Source organism: Leptodactylus fuscus, chromosome 2, assembly GCF_031893055.1.
Source record: "Leptodactylus fuscus isolate aLepFus1 chromosome 2, aLepFus1.hap2, whole genome shotgun sequence".
Classification (NCBI taxonomy): domain Eukaryota; kingdom Metazoa; phylum Chordata; class Amphibia; order Anura; family Leptodactylidae; genus Leptodactylus; species Leptodactylus fuscus.
In genome coordinates, this window is record NC_134266.1 from 45,858,175 (window position 1) to 45,879,843 (window position 21,669).

At 44.3% G+C, this 21,669-nt stretch overlaps 1 protein-coding gene across 5 annotated transcripts in view; it reads right to left on the reverse strand.

The window, feature by feature from the left end:
• Positions 1-21,669, reverse strand: part of PIR (pirin) — a 50,269-nt gene that overhangs the window by 27,637 nt on the left and 963 nt on the right. For 2 of the 5 annotated variants that reach the window (XM_075263685.1, XM_075263687.1), the window contains 2 exons: positions 10,497-10,644; positions 2,412-2,504 (listed from right to left, as the gene is read on the reverse strand). In XM_075263685.1, coding sequence (XP_075119786.1) covers positions 2,412-2,504; positions 10,497-10,589 — 186 coding nt within the window. In that variant the 5' untranslated portion in view covers positions 10,590-10,644. Of the gene's footprint in view, positions 1-2,411; positions 2,505-10,496; positions 10,787-21,669 lie in introns of all 5 variants that reach the window. The other 3 variants (XM_075263683.1, XM_075263684.1, XM_075263686.1) reach the window with 2 other exon arrangements.

Here is a 21,669-nt window from a genome sequence, read left to right on the forward strand (position 1 = left end):
AACTGTGGGCAGAGATGGAGGGGACATGAATCTGGGGGCAGAGATGGAGGGGACATGAATCTGGGGGCAGAGATGGAGGGGACATGAATCTGGGGGCAGAGATGGAGGGACATGAATCTGGGGGCAGAGATGGGGGACATGAACTGTGGGCAGAGATGGAGGGGACATGAATATGGGGGCAGAGATGGAGGGGACATGAATCTGGGGGCAGAGATGGGGGACATGAACTGTGGGCAGAGATGGAGGGGACATGAAACTGGGGGCAAAGATGGAGGGGACATGAATCTGGGGGCAGAGATGGAGGGGACATGAATATGGGGGCAGAGATGGAGGGGACATGAATCTGGGGGCAGAGATGGGGGACATGAACTGTGGGCAGAGATGGAGGGGACATGAAACTGGGGGCAAAGATGGAGGGGACATGAATCTGGGGGCAGAGATGGAGGGGACATGAATCTGGGGGCAGAGATGGGGGACACGAACTGTGGGCAGAGATGGAGGGGACATGAATCTGGGGGCAGAGATGGAGGGACATGAATCTGGGGGCAGAGATGGGGGACATGAACTGTGGGCAGAGATGGAGGGGACATGAATATGGGGGCAGAGATGGAGGGGACATGAATCTGGGGGCAGAGATGGGGGACATGAACTGTGGGCAGAGATGGAGGGGACATGAAACTGGGGGCAAAGATGGAGGGGACATGAATCTGGGGGCAGAGATGGAGGGGACATGAATATGGGGGCAGAGATGGAGGGGACATGAATCTGGGGGCAGAGATGGGGGACATGAACTGTGGGCAGAGATGGAGGGGACATGAAACTGGGGGCAAAGATGGAGGGGACATGAATCTGGGGGCAGAGATGGAGGGGACATGAATCTGGGGGCAGAGATGGGGGACACGAACTGTGGGCAGAGATGGAGGGGACATGAATCTGGGGGCAGAGATGGAGGGGACATGAATCTGGGGGCAGAGATGGGGGACATGAACTGTGGGCAGAGATGGAGGGGGGACATGAAACTGGGGGCAGATGAAGGGTGTATATGAAACTGGGGGAGAGATAGAGGGGGAACATATAATTTACGGGTGACTGTGCGTGCCGCACATTTTGTCCCTCTTTCGGTTCTTCAAAAGTTGGGAGGTATGGACTGGACTGTAGAGGAGGAGGAGGGCTCATAGGTCACAAGCTCAATCTCCTCCCTCTCTTGGCTCAGCGGGAGGTCGTATGAGTGAGAGGTGGGGGGAGGAGATGCAGCAGAGAGCTGGGAGATCGGGGTAAAGTGAGTTTTTAAAGAGAAAACACTCAGGGGCATAAGCGGGACAATCTCTAAGTTGCTCGGGATGGCGGGATAGAACTGTAAACGCGGAACCGTCCAGCCAAAATCGGGACTGTTGGGACCTATATGTGATATACAGTCCCAAGTCATATGATATATGACCCATAGTCATGTAATATACGGTCTATAGTCATGTGATATACAGTCCATAGTCATGTGATATATGGTCCATAGTCAGGTGATATACAGTCCATGGTCATGTGGTATACGGTCCATGGTCATCTGATGTACACACAGCTTAACGATGCATTACCAGACAGATGTCTGATTACTGTGCTGTGATTATAATTGATTGGCATTAACGTCCAATCAGTGGGGGTGCAACCAATGTGACCAGCTCCAAACACCTACATTACCCCTATGCCACTATGTATCCTGCACAACTATATTCTGGAGGCAGCGAATCTCAAAGCCACTGGATCCTAATGAAAAATCTATAATGTGGCACCCACCTACATTGTGCATTTAGAATAAACATTAAAATTTACAAATTGTAAAGATCTGCGGATATGTGGCACTACCTCTGCACCCGATATAGCTAAACTCCAGTCTGGATACTAATATATTTTTAGTCTACATAGCTGCAATACATTCATTGCCTTTTTCCCCAGGAAAAAAGGACCTTGTTAGAATTAGCTTAGTGCTTATAAGTATTAGAATTGTTCCCACTAGGTGGCGATGTTGTGCTTTCTTCCTAAAGGTTACAGTCAGTTCCTATTTTATGAAGCTTTTTTTTGTTTGTTTTTTTTAATATGTGGATGTGTTTATAATTTAGGCTCAGGCGATTTGGCTTTCACTAGACATAAAGTTGCAATGTTGTGCTGCTACATTATAACTACTAACCAGAAATGTGCAAACTTATGGATCAGAATTCCAAACATCATTATCTACAAAAGAGTGCGACTATAAAGAAGGTCTCTTGCTCCGAGGCACCTGGCATATAAATAATCATAGCACCCCTTATATCACTATCATTCTCCTCCTTATACAACGTAACTGCCTTAAACAAGTGTATTTTTGTAGCCAAAACATATGCATGAATTCAGTAATAACATTTTATTCCCGCATTTCTTACGGTTTCAAATCCTCTGTGAGGGTGGTCCGGAAATCCTGCAGGTTTGCCCCCTTTAAATTCATCCAGCATCAGGAATGGATCCAAATTTTTCAGCTAAAGTAAAAATAAAAACAATTAGTGAAATGTTATTAATACATTAAAGAACCAAATTTAAAGTGATGTAATAATTAAATCACATATGTAGTAAAATTAACATATACAATTAAATATTTAAAGGGATTCACCCATTAAAAAGCAATTATTTGTCCCTAACACGTAGGAATAGCCTTAAGAAAGGTTATTCGTCTCCTACCTTCTCCGCGTCGCCGTTCGGTTTAAATCCCGTTTTTTTTCTGTATGCAAATGAGTTTTCTCGCAGCACTGGGGGCGTTCCCAATGCTGCGAGAGAAATCTCCAGCGCCGCTTCTCTCTTCACCTGGAATGGCCTCTCCCTGAGTCTTCTTCCGGCGCTGGCTTCAAACTTCTAGGCATGTGCAGTCGGCTCTACAATCAGGCCTCGGGCAGAGCCGACTATGCATGCCCGAAGCAATTTTCTTGTGGCCGCTTACACAGTAAACTGGTGTAAACGGCCATTTTATTGTGGCTGCTTACACAGTAAGCTGGGGTAAGCGGCCACAAGAACCTGGCTGCGGGCATGCGTAGTCGGCTCTGCCCGAAGCCCGACGGAAGAGCCGACTCTGCATGCCTAGAAGTTTGAAGCCAGTTCCGGAAGAAGACGCTGGGAGAGGCCATTCCAGGTGAAGAGAGAGGCGGCGCTGGAGATTTCTCTCGCAGCATTGGGGACACCCCCAGTGCTGTTTGAACCCTGGGGCCCGCTCCCAGTGCTGCGAGAGAACTCATTTGCATACAGAAGAAAACCGGGATTTCTACCAAACAGTGGCGCGGAGAAGACCTCTAAAGGTAGGAGACAAATAGCCTTTCTTAAGGCTGTTCCTACGTGTTAGGGACATAAATAATTGCTTTTTAATGATTGAATCCCTATAATGTCATTTAATATTTTTGAAATATGTAAATATTTTAGAAAAATCCCCACCTGAACTATGTATACCAAGTGAGCAATACTAGGAGCTGAGTGTTATGGTAAACATCTGATCTGCGGGGTCCCAAGGCCCCTGCTGATCAACTGTTTCTCACCCCTTCACTATTTACATTGCACAGACCTGTTTTATAGTGACTGTGCAATATAATTGCAGCCTGTGATAATATCACGTCTGCTATAAAACAGATTGGGTATAATGTTAATAATGAAGGGGCCCTAGGCAGTATAATATGCTCCACAGTGATCTCCACACATTATAATGCTCCACAATGTCCCTACTCAGCACAATATGCTCCACAGTGGCCCCCACACAGTATAATGTGCTCCACAGTGGCCCCCACACAGTATAATGTGCTCCACAGTGGCCCCCACACAGTATAGTATTCTAGTATTTCTAATATTCTCCATCAGACGGAGGGGGACCAGTATGCCTACTAAAGGCACGGGGCCCACTGGTGGATTCGCCACTTCCCCAGTGGGCGATTCCAACCCTGGATGGCAAGCTGACACTTTGACACTTTTCCTTTGTATACTTCCCAGTAACTCCTCCACCAGAGATATTTTCCATTAATCTCCTAGTCTAGACCACTAGTGAAATTACCAAGCCTGTAAACCAGTTTATGTATATTGGCAGCGGGAATATAACGCATGGCCAGGGTGTCAGGGGCAATGAATGTCTTAGGAATTTTACATCTCTCCTATGGACACAATGGGATTTTTGAATCATTTCTTTAAAAATAAAAGTCCTGCATTTACCCTTGAACATAGTGGCAGGGGTGTAGCTATAGGAGGTGCAAAGCTAGCAGCCCAGTCACACTTGACCTATGGTGCCTGAGGAGCCTCTACCATATAGTAATATACCAGTATTACTGGTACATGGTAGTTGTGGGGGCGCTGTTACAGATTTTGTACTTATGTCCAGGACCCGTCACCAGAACCCCCACATCTGGATAGGTTAGGGTCATCTGAATCACAGTATTTTCCCCTTGCAAGCTGGTGCCACCATTGCTGAGATCGGACTGTTTTTGTCAAATACAAATCACCTCTTTGGAGCAATTATCACGTTCTCATTGCTCCAAAAGGATAATTTGCATATTGACAAAACCAGCAGTATCTCGGTAACAGAGACACAATGCACAATGGAAAACACTTCCATTCAGGGGACCCTGACCAATCTGTGAGGCTGGGTTATCTTCACAGGTCCCACTTTAAGTTACACCTCCACATGGGGGCGACCTGCTGCGTAGCTCCACTATGTGGGTTCACCTTTCTGCATAAAATCCGCTATACTACATGCCCTGCTATCCAGCTTATGGTTGCTGGTTACATAATAGCAGTGATGCTGAAGTTTGCATTGCTATAGCTCAGTTTGCTTTGTACAGGGTACATGGCCCTTTCCTAATTTTGTCCTGGGGCTTCAGTTACATCTCTGGCTGCATCAAATAGGGCCTCCAGGAATAGCCCTTTAAATCATCGGCAGTATTAGAGTTTTCCTACTGTTGGCCTCCATTCTGCTCTTCTGTTGCAGATTTACTTAATTCCTACCACTCGCTTGCCAGTTGCCGCGCCCCAGCCTGATCTCTCTAAAATCAACAAACTATTGTAGGCGAATTTGGCAGGACATCCAATAATTCTCTCACAATTACCCACAATACTAGACCTTGTTGTATCTTATTGTGAGCGTAACATGAGGAATGTTCCAGACACATGAATCATTTCTGTACTTCTGGAGGTCGCTTGTTTTATTCAGCGATCAATGTACTGAAGATAGATGGTAGTGCGGACAACAGATGGACCCTGGTCTGGGACTATGGGCCCTTGAAGCATATAGAGAGAAGGGCTAGGACTGGAGGGCGGGAGATACAAGTTTACCTTTGAAATAATTGGAGATTCCGTTAGTGGGTTATACGGATTGGCCCTTGGGTTTAAGGGGCGGAGTACTATATAAATGAGGTCACGTGGTTATGGAAGCACCTTCTCACAGTGTCGTGCTGTAGAGAGGATCTCCCTCCCACCCTGCCCTCACGGTTTTGCTGCTGTTTGGTTTAACTGTTTTCTTCTTCAGGTTTGTTAGTTGTCACAGCTGCGGGAGGTTTCCATGCCCCAGAGATGAGATGGCCCGCATGCCCGCTGTCGGAAGGCGGTCTGGCATTTCGGGCGAAAGCCAGGAGCAAGGTTCCAGGGCATGGAGTTGTTTTGTGTTTATATTTGGTTTATTATTCTAACGTTGGCTTATGTTTATTATGTGTAAATAAATAAGCTGTGGCCAACCCCCCGGTTTTTTCCCACTAAGCAGTGTCTTGTCCTTATTACAATAGGAGTCTATTCGGGTAGGGGTAAATAATTGGTCCCTCCAGTCCTCAACCATATAAGGCACAAACACAACGTAAGGCTTTGGTCACATTTCACTTTTTGCTTTTGTCAGAGGTTTATTCTCCAATGGGAGCCTGTGATGTATGCCCCTCAGTGTTGCAGCTAGGGTTTCCATCACCCCGGCAAAGATTCATTTCACTACCTTTATTCTATAAGACTGTAACTATACACATAAAGGTAGCTTGTTGCCCCCCAATAACCCAGTGGCGGCTCCCTAGCTACGCCCCTGCCTCTGACTAGGCATACACTGGCCATTGACTCCCACTGTAAGAGACGTATACCACAAATGGTGCCACTAAACGGTTATAGGTGCCATATAGATGACTATGTAATTCATGGGTCTATGTAGGGGAACGGGCGCCTAGATGTAAAATTCAGTGCAGGTCCTTTCCTATCCATTTTGTGTCCTGGGCTCATCGATAGAAGTGTATGGTCCATGAAGAACACGGATGGTAGACCTATGCCATCCATGTGCCATCTGTTTCATTTTCACATTACTGTATAGGACACACGGTCATATAACCTTAGAGGTGACCTTAGGCTTGGGTGACCTAAGCTATAAAGGGGAGGTCATAGATAGTGTGGCATCTGAGGCTTGTGACCACCACATCATACTATTTGGGGGAGGGGAGTACTGCACAGGACATTGTCCTAGGCAAGGAATATCCTTTAATTTTTTTTATTTTTAAAAAAAGCAATATACTCCTTTAATTATATGCTGCCATGGGTATTCCTTCAGGACTCCTACTATACAGGTACCGTACACCCATATATTACCTTGTCCCAGGCCACAGCTTTCTGGAAAAACCTGTAAGCTGGGTGTTGTCTCCTTCAGAAAAAATTAAGTTTCACATTTCACATGTTTGTATTCTGAGTACTGATATATATCTACAGGTATACAGTACTATGCAAAAGATTTATGTAGGTGTGGAAACATGCTGCAAAGTGAGAACAAAGCACAGATCTCTGGATGTAGGCTTGCTCCAATCCTTCTGTCTCTTCATGTCATCCCAGTCAGACTGGATGATGTTGAGATCAGGGCTCGGTGGGGGCCGGATCATCACTTCAGGATTCCTCCCCCAAAGGGCAAAGGTCACACCAAATATTGATGCCATTTAGATTTTTCTTTTCTTCATTTCCTTCATTTTATTAACTGACAAAGATAAACTATTAACCCTTCTATTCCTGGAACCATTCTTACTTTGCAGTATTTTTCTATACCTGCCTAAAACTTTTGTGCGGTACTGTGTGTATAAATCTGGTGATAACAAGACACTAAACCTAACATTTATCCATTTCAAGTGTCTCAGATACTATAAGGATGATTGTACATAACAAGTACATATAGTATTAACTGTTTGGAGTTAATATTGGGGGGCAATATACTAATTCCTCCATTCCAGCTTTCTCGTGTAAATTTCCACCATTGCTTAAACTATACGTTTACTACAGTACTACATCTCTCCTGTATAGGCCATGCGTATAATGTATCTACTCTGCTCAGCTTTCACTTCCATCATATGATAAAACACTAACAAAGATACAATTGTATCCTGTAACCTTCCTTTTTTCTGCTGATTTCCCTGTAACTGGGGCTGATACATTAGGAATATAACATCCTATCTCTTACTGGAGAGCTGATCTGGGTCTTCTAGGACCCAGGAGCTCATACAGTTTCTGACCCCTGTTGGTCATGTGACTGAGGGACCCAAAGTGGAGCAGCATCGATCGGGAAGGCTGGTACAGTAATAAACCGTCTCTGCCTTCTTTATATGAGCTCCGGCTGTAGAGACTCTGCAAAGACATATACAGTCCTATGAAAAAGTTTGGGCACCCCTATTAATCTTAATCATTTTTAGTTCTAAATATTTTGGTGTTTGCAGCAGCCATTTCAGTTTGATATATCTAATAACTGATGGACACAGTAATATCTCAGGATTGAAATGAGGTTTATTGTACTAACAGAAAATGCGCAATATGCATTAAACCAAAATTTGACCGGTGCAAAAGTATGGGCACCTCAACAGAAAAGTGACATTAATATTTAGTAGATCCTCCTTTTGCAGAGATAACAGCCTCTAGTTGCTTCCTGTAGCTTTTAATCAGTTCCTGGATCCTGGATGAAGGTATTTTGGACCATTTCTTTCTACAAAACAATTCAAGTTCAGGTAAGTTTGATGGTCGCCGAACATGGACAGCCCGCTCTCAAATGATCTGAAAACAAAGATTGTTCAACATAGTTGTTCAGGGGAAGGATACAAAACGTTGTCTCAGAGATTTAACCTGTCAGTTTCCACTGTGAGGAACATAGTAAGGAAATGGAAGACCACAGGGACAGTTCTTGTTAAGCCCAGAAGTGGCAGGCCAAGAAAAATATCAGAAAGGCAGAGAAGAAGAATGGTGAGAACAGTCAAGGACAATCCACGGACCACCTCCAAAGAGCTGCAGCATCATCTTGCTGCAGATGGTGTCACTGTGCATCGGTAACAATACAGCGCACTTTGCACAAGGAGAAGCTGTATGGGAGAGTGATGAGAAAGAAGCCGTTTCTGCACGTACGCCACAAATAGAGTTGCCTGAGGTGTGAAAAAGCACATTTGGACAAGCCAGCTTCATTTTGGAAACAAAGATTGAGTTGTTTGGTTGTAAAAAAAGGCGTTATGCATGGCGTCCAAAAAGAAACAGCATTCCAAGAAAAACACTTGCTACCCACTGTAAAATTTGGTGGAGGTTCCATCATGCTTTGGGGCTGTGTGGCCAATGCCGGCATCGGGAATCTTGTTAAAGTTGAGGGTCGCATGGATTCCACTCAGTATCAGCAGATTCTTGAGAATAATGTTCAAGAATCAGTGACGAAGTTGAAGTTACTCCGGGGATGGATATTTCAGCAAGACAATGATCCAAAACACCGCTCCAAATCCTCAGGCATTCATGCAGAGGAACAATTACAATGTTCTGGAATGGCCATCCCAGTCCCCAGACCTGAATATCATTGAACATCTGTGGGATGATTTGAAGCGGGCTGTCCATGCTCGGCGACCATCTAACTTAACTGAACTTGAATTGTTTGTCCAAAATACCTTTATCCAGGATCCAGGAACTGATTAAAAGCTACAGGAAGCGACTAGAGGCTGTTATCTTTGCAAAAGGAGGATCTACTAAATATTAATGTCACTTTTCTGTTGAGGTGCCCATACTTTTGCACCGGTCAAATTTTGGTTTAATGCATATTGCGCATTTTCTGTTAGTACAATAAACCTCATTTCAATCCTGAAATATTACTGTGTCCATCAGTTATTAGATATATCAAACTGAAATGGCTGCTGCAAACACCAAAATATTTAGAACTAAAAATGATTAAGATTAATAGGGGTGCCCAAACTTTTTCATAGGACTGTATACAATATATACATCCTGTTATGTCAGTCCAGGTAGCTGCAACGGGGCTAAGGAATAGCAGTAGGGAATCTCGCCCTGCACTACTCCCACTAGCTATCCCGGTCCCTGCCTCACGGGTGTGGGTCGGCTGTACTCAGGCTAAGCCTGACCCCGACGGCTCCTCTCTCACTGATACCGTATGCCTAGAGGGAAGTGGGAGAAGGAATGCCCTATAAGATCTCTAGGGACTGGAGACTAAAGGGGGTCACCCCTAACGAACAAGTGAAGCTGCTACTGACAGGGACTGACAAGGGTGTGCGCTGACTAACAACACAAGCAGCACACAGGAAACATGTGGGAAAGGTTCCCCAAACCAATATGGGAAGGAACTTTACACTAGGAAACAAACACAGGGAAACTGAGTAGAAATCAAAGGATAAGGCAATTCACTCACACAGTCAATTACACACAGAGGAAGGATTGGTGAACACAGAAGGGAAAAACACACAAACCAACTCGTTCACCCAAACCTCCCAAAAACCAACCACGGAACTTCCTCTATCCCAGATAACCACCTACTCCTCCTGCTAAGGCCTAGCTCTGTAAAAGCGACACTCAGCACAGAACCATGGGAGGCATGGGTTTAAATACAGAGTAGAGACCACTCCTCCCAGGTGCAAATGGGAGGACAGACTAATCAACCAGGAAATAAAGCTGCCTACCAGCAGTGCGTGCGTGCAAGTCAGAAGGTGTGCACCAATACCCACGACAGGACAACCCCGCAGCGCCAGGATGCCACCCCAGACACTGCGCAGCCAAAAACTCCCCAGGTAAGAAAAATAGAAAGCAATGAACCAAAATACTCCTAACACATCCTTGCAGGGTTAAGAGTGAACCACCCAGATGTATAAAATCAACCAGTTGTTTGGAAGTGGATAAGGTTTATTCATGTCACATGGCACAGCCATTTATGTACGCACAGTCATACACAGAGAGCTGTCAATCACTGGGTAGGACCGCCCACTGGACTCATAAGCCCAGAATGAGAAGTGATGTAAATGCATACCGTACATGAACTAGTCTAACATAACTATATATCCATCTTCTCAGCTACTCCGGCTCTATAACATGCTGCACTCATATCCAATGTGACATGTTCACTTTCAGCAAGCAGAGCAGGTTGGGATCAGTTTTCCATTCTAAAAGTAATACATTTTGCTTGGTTGTCTTCCATAGAACATAAGGAATACCAAAACTGTGGCTTGGAGAGTCATATAAAAATATAGCATGCCTACCTCTAACCGGCCAATGCTCCTGCGGACACGGGCACCAACTCCCTCTGACTGCTCAACGCTGAGGACACGCTTTATCACTTTTCTGCTGTACATTCTTGCGACTTGAGACAGCACACACGAGTGGGAATCTGGTTCTGGATACTGCGATCTGTAACATGCACCAAAAGGTTCAGCTGGAGGATTCAGTGTATGGTCTCCAAAAACCGTACACACTAAGAGAAAGCACAGAGCGCTAACACACATGAGAGTCTAGGGCAGGATATTCCAAGGTCCTCGCTTTGTTTTCTTAACTAAATGGAAAAAAATTACAAATGTTAAAAGGAAGACAAAACTCTCAAGAGGAATCAATGGTGGAACGCCAAGTGTCCATTTAAAGGGGAACTTAGCAAGAAAACAATGCTGCAAACCACTTCACCCTCAATACGAAGGTAAACTTTTGTTTGGCTGCAGATAAAGTTTCCATGTAATGCTTTCCAGAATGTTGTATACAATGTTCATGATGATGGATGTATCGGAAGAAAAATAAAATCCCACTGAAAGAATAGGATTCATTCTTAAAGGGACCCCATCAAGGCGATCTGGGGGTTTAGTTTCCCCAATAGCCCTGTTGTAAAGTTGTCTGCTCCAGTATCGAAAAAAAAAAAACATCCAAAACTTTACACTTATCTAGCGCCTGTACTCCCTTGGCTTTACTGCGCATGCGTCAGACCTGGGCTCACTGAAGAACTGCACAGGTATGGGGAAGACCAGAGAGGAGTTCAATGCAGCTCATCGGGCTCATCGGCACATAAGTATAAGGGTTTGTTTTTTTTAATATGGGCATGGAACACTTCACAACAGGACCTGTGAGTGGTTTAGTGTCCCAAATCACCCTAACCCGTCGTGCACATTTGCATTTGTATTCCGTTTGGGGGAGTCCGTATGGGAACCCCCCAAACGGAATGCCAAACGTATTTGCAAGCGCTGTGCAGTAAAAGCACACAGATCCCCATAGACTATAATGGGGTCCGTATGCTTGCCGCCAGATCTCCGCACAGAACATGCGGACTGGAAAGTAGTTCACAATCTATTTGTGCGGGCAGCATGCGGCAAGCACACAGACCCCATTATAGTCTATGGGTCCGTGTGCTTTTACTGCACAGCGCTTGCAATTGTATTTGGTATTCCGTTCGGAGGGTTCCCATGCGGACTCCCCGAACAGATTACCAAATGCAGATGTGAACGAAGGGTAATAGATTCCCTTATAAAGGGTATTCCTGGGATATTTATAGTATATATGTTCCATAGACATGGTTCCAACCTCTAGGACCCACACTTATCTCGAGAATGGGAATCCTCCACCTTGATCACATGGCTGTAGTGAATGTAAAGTATGCCGCACATGCAGGGCTTTCTCAATACACTTTTATGGGACTACCATAAATTGGCAACATCTGAAGTCCAACAGGATTGAATAGAGAGAGCCATGCATGTCTCCCTGCTTGGGTATTCTCTGAAGTCCTACCTACTCAGCCGTACCAGCATCTATAGGAAGGTACGCCATGAATGGGAATACTACTTAACCTCCAGGTTATGACTGCAAGTAATGTCAATTTATATGTTCAATAATATTGGGATGGATTCGGAATATTTAAGTTGAGGAACGTCTTGGAAATATTTAGGACCCCAAAACACCACCAACTGGTTGTCCATGACAGTAACAGACTGAATATGATGACCTTGTATATTCTTGCTGATACAGAATAATGAATAGAAAATTAATATTAAAAATGGAGAATTCTATAATTAAATCACCAGTAAAGAGTCATGGGGGTGTGCTTTGAGGACTCACTGGTCATTCCCACTTTTGGCTTGGTTGATATCCCATAGCCGACATTACAAGTCAGGTCAGAGGGCAGTCGGCACATGAACAATATATGGCTTCGTCTGCCCATGCACAGGATGCCTCCAGTCCAGGCTTATGATGATGTATCATGTCCAATGGGCCAGAATGTTCCAGGCATCATGATCAACTTATTCCCATGCTTAATAACAGACTGGTGGTGGATTGGGGACTATTCTCTTCTAGAAGTCCAATGCTCTATCCATTGCACAACAGAACCTGGTTTGGGGATCTACATCTTCCACGTTCACTTTAAAGTAAATATCTACCATTAAACCACTACTAGGGGGTCCCAAGGAGCTTGTTACATACCACTATATTCTACATTGAACTCAATAAGGTCCCTTTAGAGGCAGCTGCAGGTAGCCGACATGTTATCCTTTCAGTCCATGTCCAGCTACAACTCATCATCATAAAAGGTTTACATAAGCAAATGTACATTCTGAAACCATGGACCATCTCACTCTCTTTGCTTGGCAAATGTGAAACAGATACATGTAAGACATTAATGGTTCCTCGAATTGTAAACAAATAAGGTTTATTTAAGAGAGGCTAAACAAACTGTGCTGGTGCCGAAGGCTTTCCATACTGTGTATGCATATATTACACTCACTGCTTGTTGGTTTCCAGAGCTATAATATTGAGCTTTACTTTTTCTCAGTATAGTGACATCATGTCCATTGGTCACACGGCCATGCTACTGTTCAGTCCCATTCAAATGAATGGGGCTGAGCTGTAATACCAAGCACAGCCACTATACAATGTAGGGACGCTGTGCACGGTAAAGTAATAGAGAGGCTACAGGAATCAATATCATAGTCCTGGGAAACTCATGTAATGTCTGTGAGTGTGTCCATATAAAAGCAGTAAGTTTGTGGATCCTTATACATGTAATGTCCATGGAGGTATCTAATGTCACTGCCGCCCAGGTCGCGGGGATCACAAATCCAACTTTACAAGCAGATGAATTCTACCACTAGATCTCCTCTAAAAGTTTAATATACATGTTACTTGCACAAGTCTTATACTTACAGGGTCATCATTAAAGTGGATCTTTTACCACAACCACCAAGTCCAAGCCTTGCATCTTTTACTAGGTTTCATAAAAATTGATTCCGACACAGTTGACATTTTTTCTCTAGCCCCCACCATTCCTGAGCAATCACTACTGTTAGTTTCAGCACAATTATACTAAGTCAGGTGGGCGGTCCCCGTCTTTCTGTTTTGGTCTTGGACTGCCCACCTGACATGGTATGGAGGATGATTGTACAGAAACTAACAGAAATGATTACTCAGAAACAATGACGGCCAATGAAAAATTTTTAACTGTGCGGGAATCAGTAGAATATCTCATATTGAAACATACAAAGAGATGGATTTGGCAGAGGTGGTTAAAGGTCCTCTTTAACTTTTTGTCCAACACTGCATAAATGACTAGTACCGGCCAGCGCCGCACCTCCCATGAGGCGACCTGAAGCGACCGCTTCAGGCGGCGCTATGCCAGGGCCCCAGGGAGGGTGGCATTTTTGCTTACCTAAGCCAGTCCAGGACAAGCTGTCCTGGACTGGCTTAGCACCAAGCGGTGCTTTGGGGAGGCCACTGGAGCAGCGCTGCTCCAGCAGCCTCCCCTCACGCTCAGGCAGAGAGCAGGTAATCTCCGTGCCTGCTCTCTGCCTGCGAACTGCGCTAAGCCCCTTCACTAAGCCAAGCCCCCTCCGCTCCGTCACGCCCCCTCCTCCCAGGAAGGGGGGGGGGGGCGGCTTTCTGACGTTCGCCTCGGGCGGCGAAAGGGGCAGGTTCACCCCTGGTACCGGCGATAATAAAATACTTTGTGAGATATCTTATCAGAGAGAAATGCTTCTTTCTTATTGTCCTGCTCTCACTCTCCGTGTACCCCTCTGTTCTCCACTCTCCCTGCAATAAAATCACATAATAAATCACACCCATATCTGAGATCACATGATGCTGTGATGTTTCGTTTACAAGCTCACTACCCCACCCTCCTGGAGCAGTAAACACAGAGAGTGAGAGCAGGCAGATGAATCATGGGAAATGTGGTTTGTCCACAGATTCCTTGCATGTAAATAACACTGATACAAGGAGCAGCAAGTAAAATAAAGCCCTGCTAGCACTGCTTTCGGAGTATTTGCAGATGACTTTTGGAAGCTGGATAATCCCTTTAAAGTGATTAGGAACATGGCTACATTTGTATGCCCTACATGGTACTAGGGCTGTTTCTGAGTGACAATTGTAGAGCAGGTTCTTCTCTACTTACTGTGAGCAGTTTCCATCGACCAGATGGAAAATAGTATTGCAAACAGATAGATTGCAAAATATAGATATGGCATACAGATTGGAAACTGCTATAACTATAGAATCCAAGTTATTTAATGGTCAAAGATATTGTTATTCCTCGAGTACACACTCTGTACTATTGCTTTATGCAAAGTTTTGGGACTTTTAAAAAGGGATCTGTCTATTGACTTCATACCAGTTTTTACAGGGGAATGGTAAAACCCAGTTGTCAATTTTTTCAGAATTTTCTAGGAGGAATAATATTTTGACAGCAATACTAGAATTGCAAGTAATCCAGCAAGGTTGGATTTTTTGCATTTGATTGAGGTAGATATGGCAACCTCTGTCACACATTTCATTACATCGCAATGTAGCATAGTGAAAGTGTGGTTTTTGCTTTTCAAAGGCTGTCATAGGCAAGATTAGCCCTTGGAAGAAGAGAAAGTTCGCCGGCAGCTCTCCGTGGATAAAATATAACTTTTATTGTGAACACATCATAAAATGACAAAACTTTGATGTAAATAATAAATCAAAAAAAGAAAAAAAGAAAAATTCCCCTAAAAAAACGCAGACGCGTTTCGGAACGTCTGTTCCTTCCTCAGAGCGTATACTGTCTGAATAAATCCGGATATATATAGGAACCCAACATATAGGGCAGGGGTCGGCAACCCCTGGCACGCGTGCCAAGACTGGCACACGAGGCATATTTTGCTGGTACGGCAGCCAGCCTGAGACTTCACACTAAATTTAGAGAGAGAGAGAGCGTCCTTTCAGAGCTCTGGTAGAGCTGCGGTGTAGGACACGCCCCCTTCTCTCCCTGCCCACCAATCAGAGGTGAGCCTCTTACTGCACAGGATAAGGGCTCCCTGGACCTGCTGCTACACCTGAGGAGGAGCTCCTGCCGTCTGCAGCCCTGAGGAGGAGAGGAAGCAAAGTGAAAGTAAAAACACCAGGTACGTGTGTTACTAACTATTCTCATTAATGTCAGGCATTTGGTTTTATTAATTTAGTTTCAGTAACTCCATGTGCCTCACATTAATAGCAGTTAACCCCATCATGTCCCTAACATTAACCCTGTGTGGCTCACATAAGGGTTACTGAGGTGTGAGACATATGGGGGTACTAATAAAGGACCTAAATAATGAAGATATTCACTTATTATCTCCATATGTCTCACATATCAGTATCCCTTATGTAAAGTACACAGGGGGTTAATGTGAGAGACATGATGGGGTTAATTGCTATTAATATGAGGCACATTGAGTTAACCTGCAATGCACATGACTAGACTCTTTATCTACAACTGTGGATAAAAGTACAGACCTATATACTGTATTTCAATTGACCCATATATACAGCCATTCTTTTTGTGGCTGTGTATCTGGGCCAAATTGAAGAACTGAAAACTATGGAGCAGGTCCTATATGTGTCCTATACATCCCCTATATCTGTCTGCATTTGCGGCCCTGTGAATTCATTTTTAATGTATAGGTCAGTGAGGACCACATCCGTGCCATTTGTGTGCAGGAGGTGTAAGGCTGAGGCCCCACATTGCAGAAATGCAGCATTTTTGTTGCAGATTTTGATGCGGTTTATTTCAACCAAAGCTAAAAATGGCTACAGAAGGAAAGGGAAATATATAGGAAGCTTCTTATACGTTTCCCTTCTGCTCAATCCACTCCTGGTTTAGGCTCAGAAAAACACAGCAAAATAAGTAACAAAAAAAGCTGTGTTTCAACAACGTGGGGGCCTTAGGCTAAAGCCCCACGTTGCAGAAACAGCTTTTTTTCGTTGCAGATTTTGCTGTTTTTTTTGAGCCGAAGCCAGGAGTAGATTGAGCAGGAGGGAGACGTATAAGAAGCTTCCTATATATTTCCCATTCGTTTTCTAGCCATTCTTGGCTTTGACGGAAAGAAAAACGCAGCCAAATCTGCAATAAAAAAGCTGTATTTATGTAATGTGGGGCCTCAGCCTTAGTGGGATTCTATTGGGTGGTGACCCTGTAACTAGATGCAATTATAGCCAAATCCAGTTCCTGGGCACCAGTGTGGCCACTTTGTTGTAAGTGTGACACCCATTTATTCCTGGCTGGGGTTTTGCTGTTACTGCACCGCCAGGAACTAAAAGTGACAAATTAATCTGCGTTTCACTTAGGGAGCGTTCACACTACCGTTGGTGTCCAACAGCTAGTGTCTGTTCAAAATCTTGTGCGGACATTAGTATCGGACACTAGCTGTGTGACATTTTGCATTGATTTAAATGGACATCGGGTGCGTTCATTTACTGTTCGTGGGTGTCCTTAAGTGTCCGTTCCCAAAGATGTCCGACTTTTCATACAAAACCCTACATATCGGGTTTTGCTGTCCGCTTGAAAAGTCGGACATCTTTGTGAACGGACAGTTAAGGACAGGCACGGACAGTAAAAGAATGCACCCGATGTCCGTTTAAATCAATGCAAAATGTCACGGACACAGCTAGTGTCCGATACTAATGTCCGCACAAGATGTTGAACAGACATTAGCAGCGGACACTAGCTGTTGGACACAGACGGTAGTGTGAACGCTCCCTTACAGAAAACTGAAGTTACTAACGGCCAAGGACTGGATGGAGCATACAGGTACATTGTGTGTCAGCTCTTTACAGGTATGACCTTACTCTGCTCCCAGTCACATACATTACCACTAATTGTGGGTTACGCATGTACTTACACTGCTTCTAAAGGAAAAGAACATGTGTATCCAGGCAAATAGTGGTAAGCGCATGTGGCTGGGAGCGCAGTATGATAGCACCCCTATGTTGCGGTTTGTGCTATATGACTTTAGTGTAGGTGTCGTCAGCTTTACAATTATTGACCGGCACTCCGAGGACCTCATCTTTGATTTTTTAATTTAAATCAGCACGCCGAACAGAAAAGGTTGCCTACCCCTGATATAGGGACTTCCGTTAATTACTATCGATTGATTCCACCTAAAAAAGGAACAGACGTTCCGAAACGCGTCTGCGTTTTTTTAGGGGAATTTTTCTTTTTTTCTTTTTTTGATTTATTATTTACATCAAAGTTTTGTCATTTTATGATGTGTTCACAATAAAAGTTATATTTTATCCACGGAGAGCTGCCGGCGAACTTTCTCTTCTTCCACTGGATTCCGTTATGCTCAAGGAATAGAGCGTGCCGTGCACCCCGAATTTATTACTACAAGCCGATATTTCTATATACAAGGGTGAGCTGAAAACTTTTTTCTATTTTTGTGCACTTATAAGATTAGCCCTTGTCTAGCCTCAGTTTTTCACTTACGCCCTACATAGATAAGCAAAACGAAAAAAATTGCAGACATTCTAATAAAGGTCATAAAAAAGTAGTTCACAGTAAAATAAATACATACATTATATAAAATGTATTGTAAAAAAAAAAAAGTTAAAGCACCAAAACTGACTGTATTCCTTCCATTTTCCTGCTTTGTCAGTCCATACAGAATTTTAACTAATAAATATGTAGATCAATCATTTAGAACTATTAATATCAGGTAAAGTCCTGCATTATAATAATTTTTCATCTGAAACTGTAGATACCCTTTAAAGGGAGTCTGTCAGTAGAACGATTAGTATAAAGCTAATGACAGCACCTTGTAGGTCTGTATCTACACTTTCCAATGATGAAATTCTTATTATACATTGCAGCTCCATTTTCATGAAGTACAGTGTTTGATTCTTATGAAAATTAGCTGAAAAGGGCTTTAGGGGCTTTTCTTCTCCTGCTGGGGCTTCACACTCTGTTCTACAGAATTGCCCTAAATGCCACCCGGCTCTGCCCCCATTGCATGAGTGACATCTGCCACTGTGTCACACTTTGTCTGCAGTTAGGGCTGGTTATCTAGAGCAGACCGGGAGACGAAATTGCCCTAAAGCCCTTTACAGCTAATCTGTATACATATATAACACAGGTTTTCATGAAAAATGAGCTGCAATGTGGAATAGGAAACACATCTTTGGAAAGTGTAAAAACCACCCTATAAGGTATTGTCATTAGATTGATACTGGGCTTTCTGTTGACATCTAAAGGTAGGAGAAGAAAAGCCTTTCTTAAAGGGATTCTAACACTAAATAGCTATTTTTTCTGCTTTAGATGTTGGAATAACCTTTAAAAAGGCTATTCGTCTCTTACCTTTAAACGTGGTCTCCGCAGCGCCGTTCCTTAGAAATCCTGGTTTTTACCGGTATGCTAATGAGTTCTCTCGCAGCAATGGGGGTGGGCCCCAGCGCTCAAACGGCGATGGGGGTGTCCCCACTGCTGCCCGAGAATTCTCTCCAGCGACGCCTCCTTATTCAGCTGCATCCTCCCCTTCTCTGTCGTCTTCCTTCTGCGTCAGAACCGACGCCTGCACAGTCGGCTCTGCCAGCGAGACACTAATAGAGCCGACTGTGCATGCCGGCCGGCAGCCATATTTTTGAGGCCACAATTGCGCACATATGCAGTACGCTCCTCGAAGTCTTCGCCAAACAGAGCGTACTGCGCATGCTCAGTAAGGTCAGTACAGGTCGTCCCCATTGCTGCGAGAGAACTCATTAGCATACCGGTAAAAACCGGGATTTCTAAGGAACGGTGCCGCGGAGACCACGTCTAAAGGTAAGAGACGAATGTCAATCATGATAAGAGGCCCAGTCAGTTACATCCAGTGAGCGCTGCAATTCACAAGGAACATCATATCTGCTCTTTCTAAGTGGATAAAGAAAGTTTCGGTCTTTTTAACATTGCAGTGAATTTTGGTGGGTGCAAACTGAAAAGTGTGAACCGAGCCTTAGTCATACAGTACTATAATAACTGGTCAGATGTGAACACAAATACTATTATCTTGCATATACAACATTCATTGTAGTCCCAATACACTTTATACCGAACGTAAACTTTATACCGAAATAAACATCACAAATGAAGGCTCCATTCACATCTGCATTGTCAATTCTGTTATAAATGCAAGTGTATAACAGATATAAATGCAAGATATAGTGTTGCCATTACAACTACAGATATACACAATCCCCGACACCTGTGACAGGGGTGAGGTACTACAAGTCCCAGGGTAGAACAAATGTACACGGAACGTATTAATAAACATAAGCAAATTAATAACAGGATAAAAACTTTCACTTCTTATCTATCACTTATTTGTGGTCACTCACATACCAGCTGTTACAGAAGCACTATACATCACTTGGAGACAGAAGCTACACAGGGATCAAAGAGGACAAAATCTGCAACAAAAAAAGCTTTGTTTCCGTAACCTGGGGCCGCAGCCTAAATATGGCAGCATCATGAAAAAGAAGGCTTTGTCTCTTGGAATGTAGCAGTGTAAAAACTTTTTTTTTTTCCCCATAAAATATGTTTGTGAAAAAGTAGTAAAACTATTATACATATTAGGTGAAATCATAAGGCCTCATTTACATGACTGGAGGAAAAAAAAGACCATGAAAAATGTGTAAACTGGTTGTTTTTTAAATGATTATTTTACATCCTAGGAGCAGCCATTTTCACTGAAGTTCCATGTTTTTGACAGTCCTTTAAAAAGGACTGTCAAAAAATGTGCTTGTGAATGTCCCCATTTTAATCAATGTATTCTGACACCATTTTTGACCTTTGTTCAAATAATAGTTAAAGAGGTATTCCCATCTCAAGGATCCTGTCTATACTGCTTATGTAAATTAAAGAGTTTCCCTAAACATATTGCTTTAGCACTGCTGCTTTGTTTTCCTGCTATGTGAAATTATTCCTCCCATTGCTTACACAGCGTTTCCATAGAGCCAGGCTTGTGTGATAAGACAGGACAGATGACATCACTCACTGCCCTCACTGTTCAGCTAATTGCAGGTTTCTAGTAATCATAATAAGTATTGTGATACTTCATAGTCTCTTGTTCAGCAAGCTGGGGGGAGGCGGCATTGAGTCCTATTAATATTATAAATGTGAAAGTTTGTGTGTTTGGATGTTTGCGGGTTCGTGTGTTTGGATGTTTGTTCCTCAATCACACCGGAACGGCTGAATGGATTTCATAGGAATTTGACACACCTACATATTGGCCAGGAAGGAAAAATGGGCTACTTTAAAAGTGTCTCACTCACCCCAAAATGCCACCGCGAACCTCAAAAGTTGTCTCCTGCTCCACTGTCGGCCCAAGCATAACGTCAGAGCAGGTAGCTACACGCCACTCCTATTGGTGCATGGCGGTGTGTGGGCGGGATAGGGAGCCAGCACAGCAGCCCATAGGTTGCTGCCGAATTGTGGGCGTGGCTAGAGCGCGGGGACCCTTTCCTCAACATGGCGGCTGCCCGCATGGTTCTGAACACTGCTGACATGCCAGCCAGCCACACATTGCCTCAGGCCGGCGTAGCATGCAGAAGCGCACCCGGCCTGAACAGGCAGGGCGAGGGGGGGGTTGGCACCAGAGGGAAGAAGGTAAGTAGGGGAGAGGGGGCCAGATTGCACATGTGGAAAAGGAGGGGAGGGTAACCGGAGTCACAGGTAGGTGGTGGTGGGGGGAAGGGGTAGATTTAGGAGGTGACTGTGATCTCTAAATGGGAAGAAGGGGGCCGGGGGCGCGGGTGGGGGGAAAGGGGAGAGCCTGAGGTGCAGCAGCGGGGCCGTGGGGTCCTGGCCAATGATGCTGTGGGAGGGTCCAGCGCTGGCCGCAAGGAAAGGGCCGTGGGGGGTCACGGGCTGCGCTGCAGGTGGTTCGCACAAGGGTGAGGGGACAGCGGACAAAGTCGCGGGTTATAGCTAGTGTTTGATAAGGAATACAAGAAGTGAGAAGAAGAGACGGCAGACAAAGCTACTGAAACAGTGAGATGGGGAAATCCCTTTAATTGTACCTACCTGGAAAAAGTAACACTTTCTTCGTAGCACTGTGAACATCGTACATTTAAAACAAAACAGAAACAGACAAAATTGATGTTTCTGCCTCCCCCCTCCTCTCCGCAAATAAAAAAATACTCAATGAGTTACAT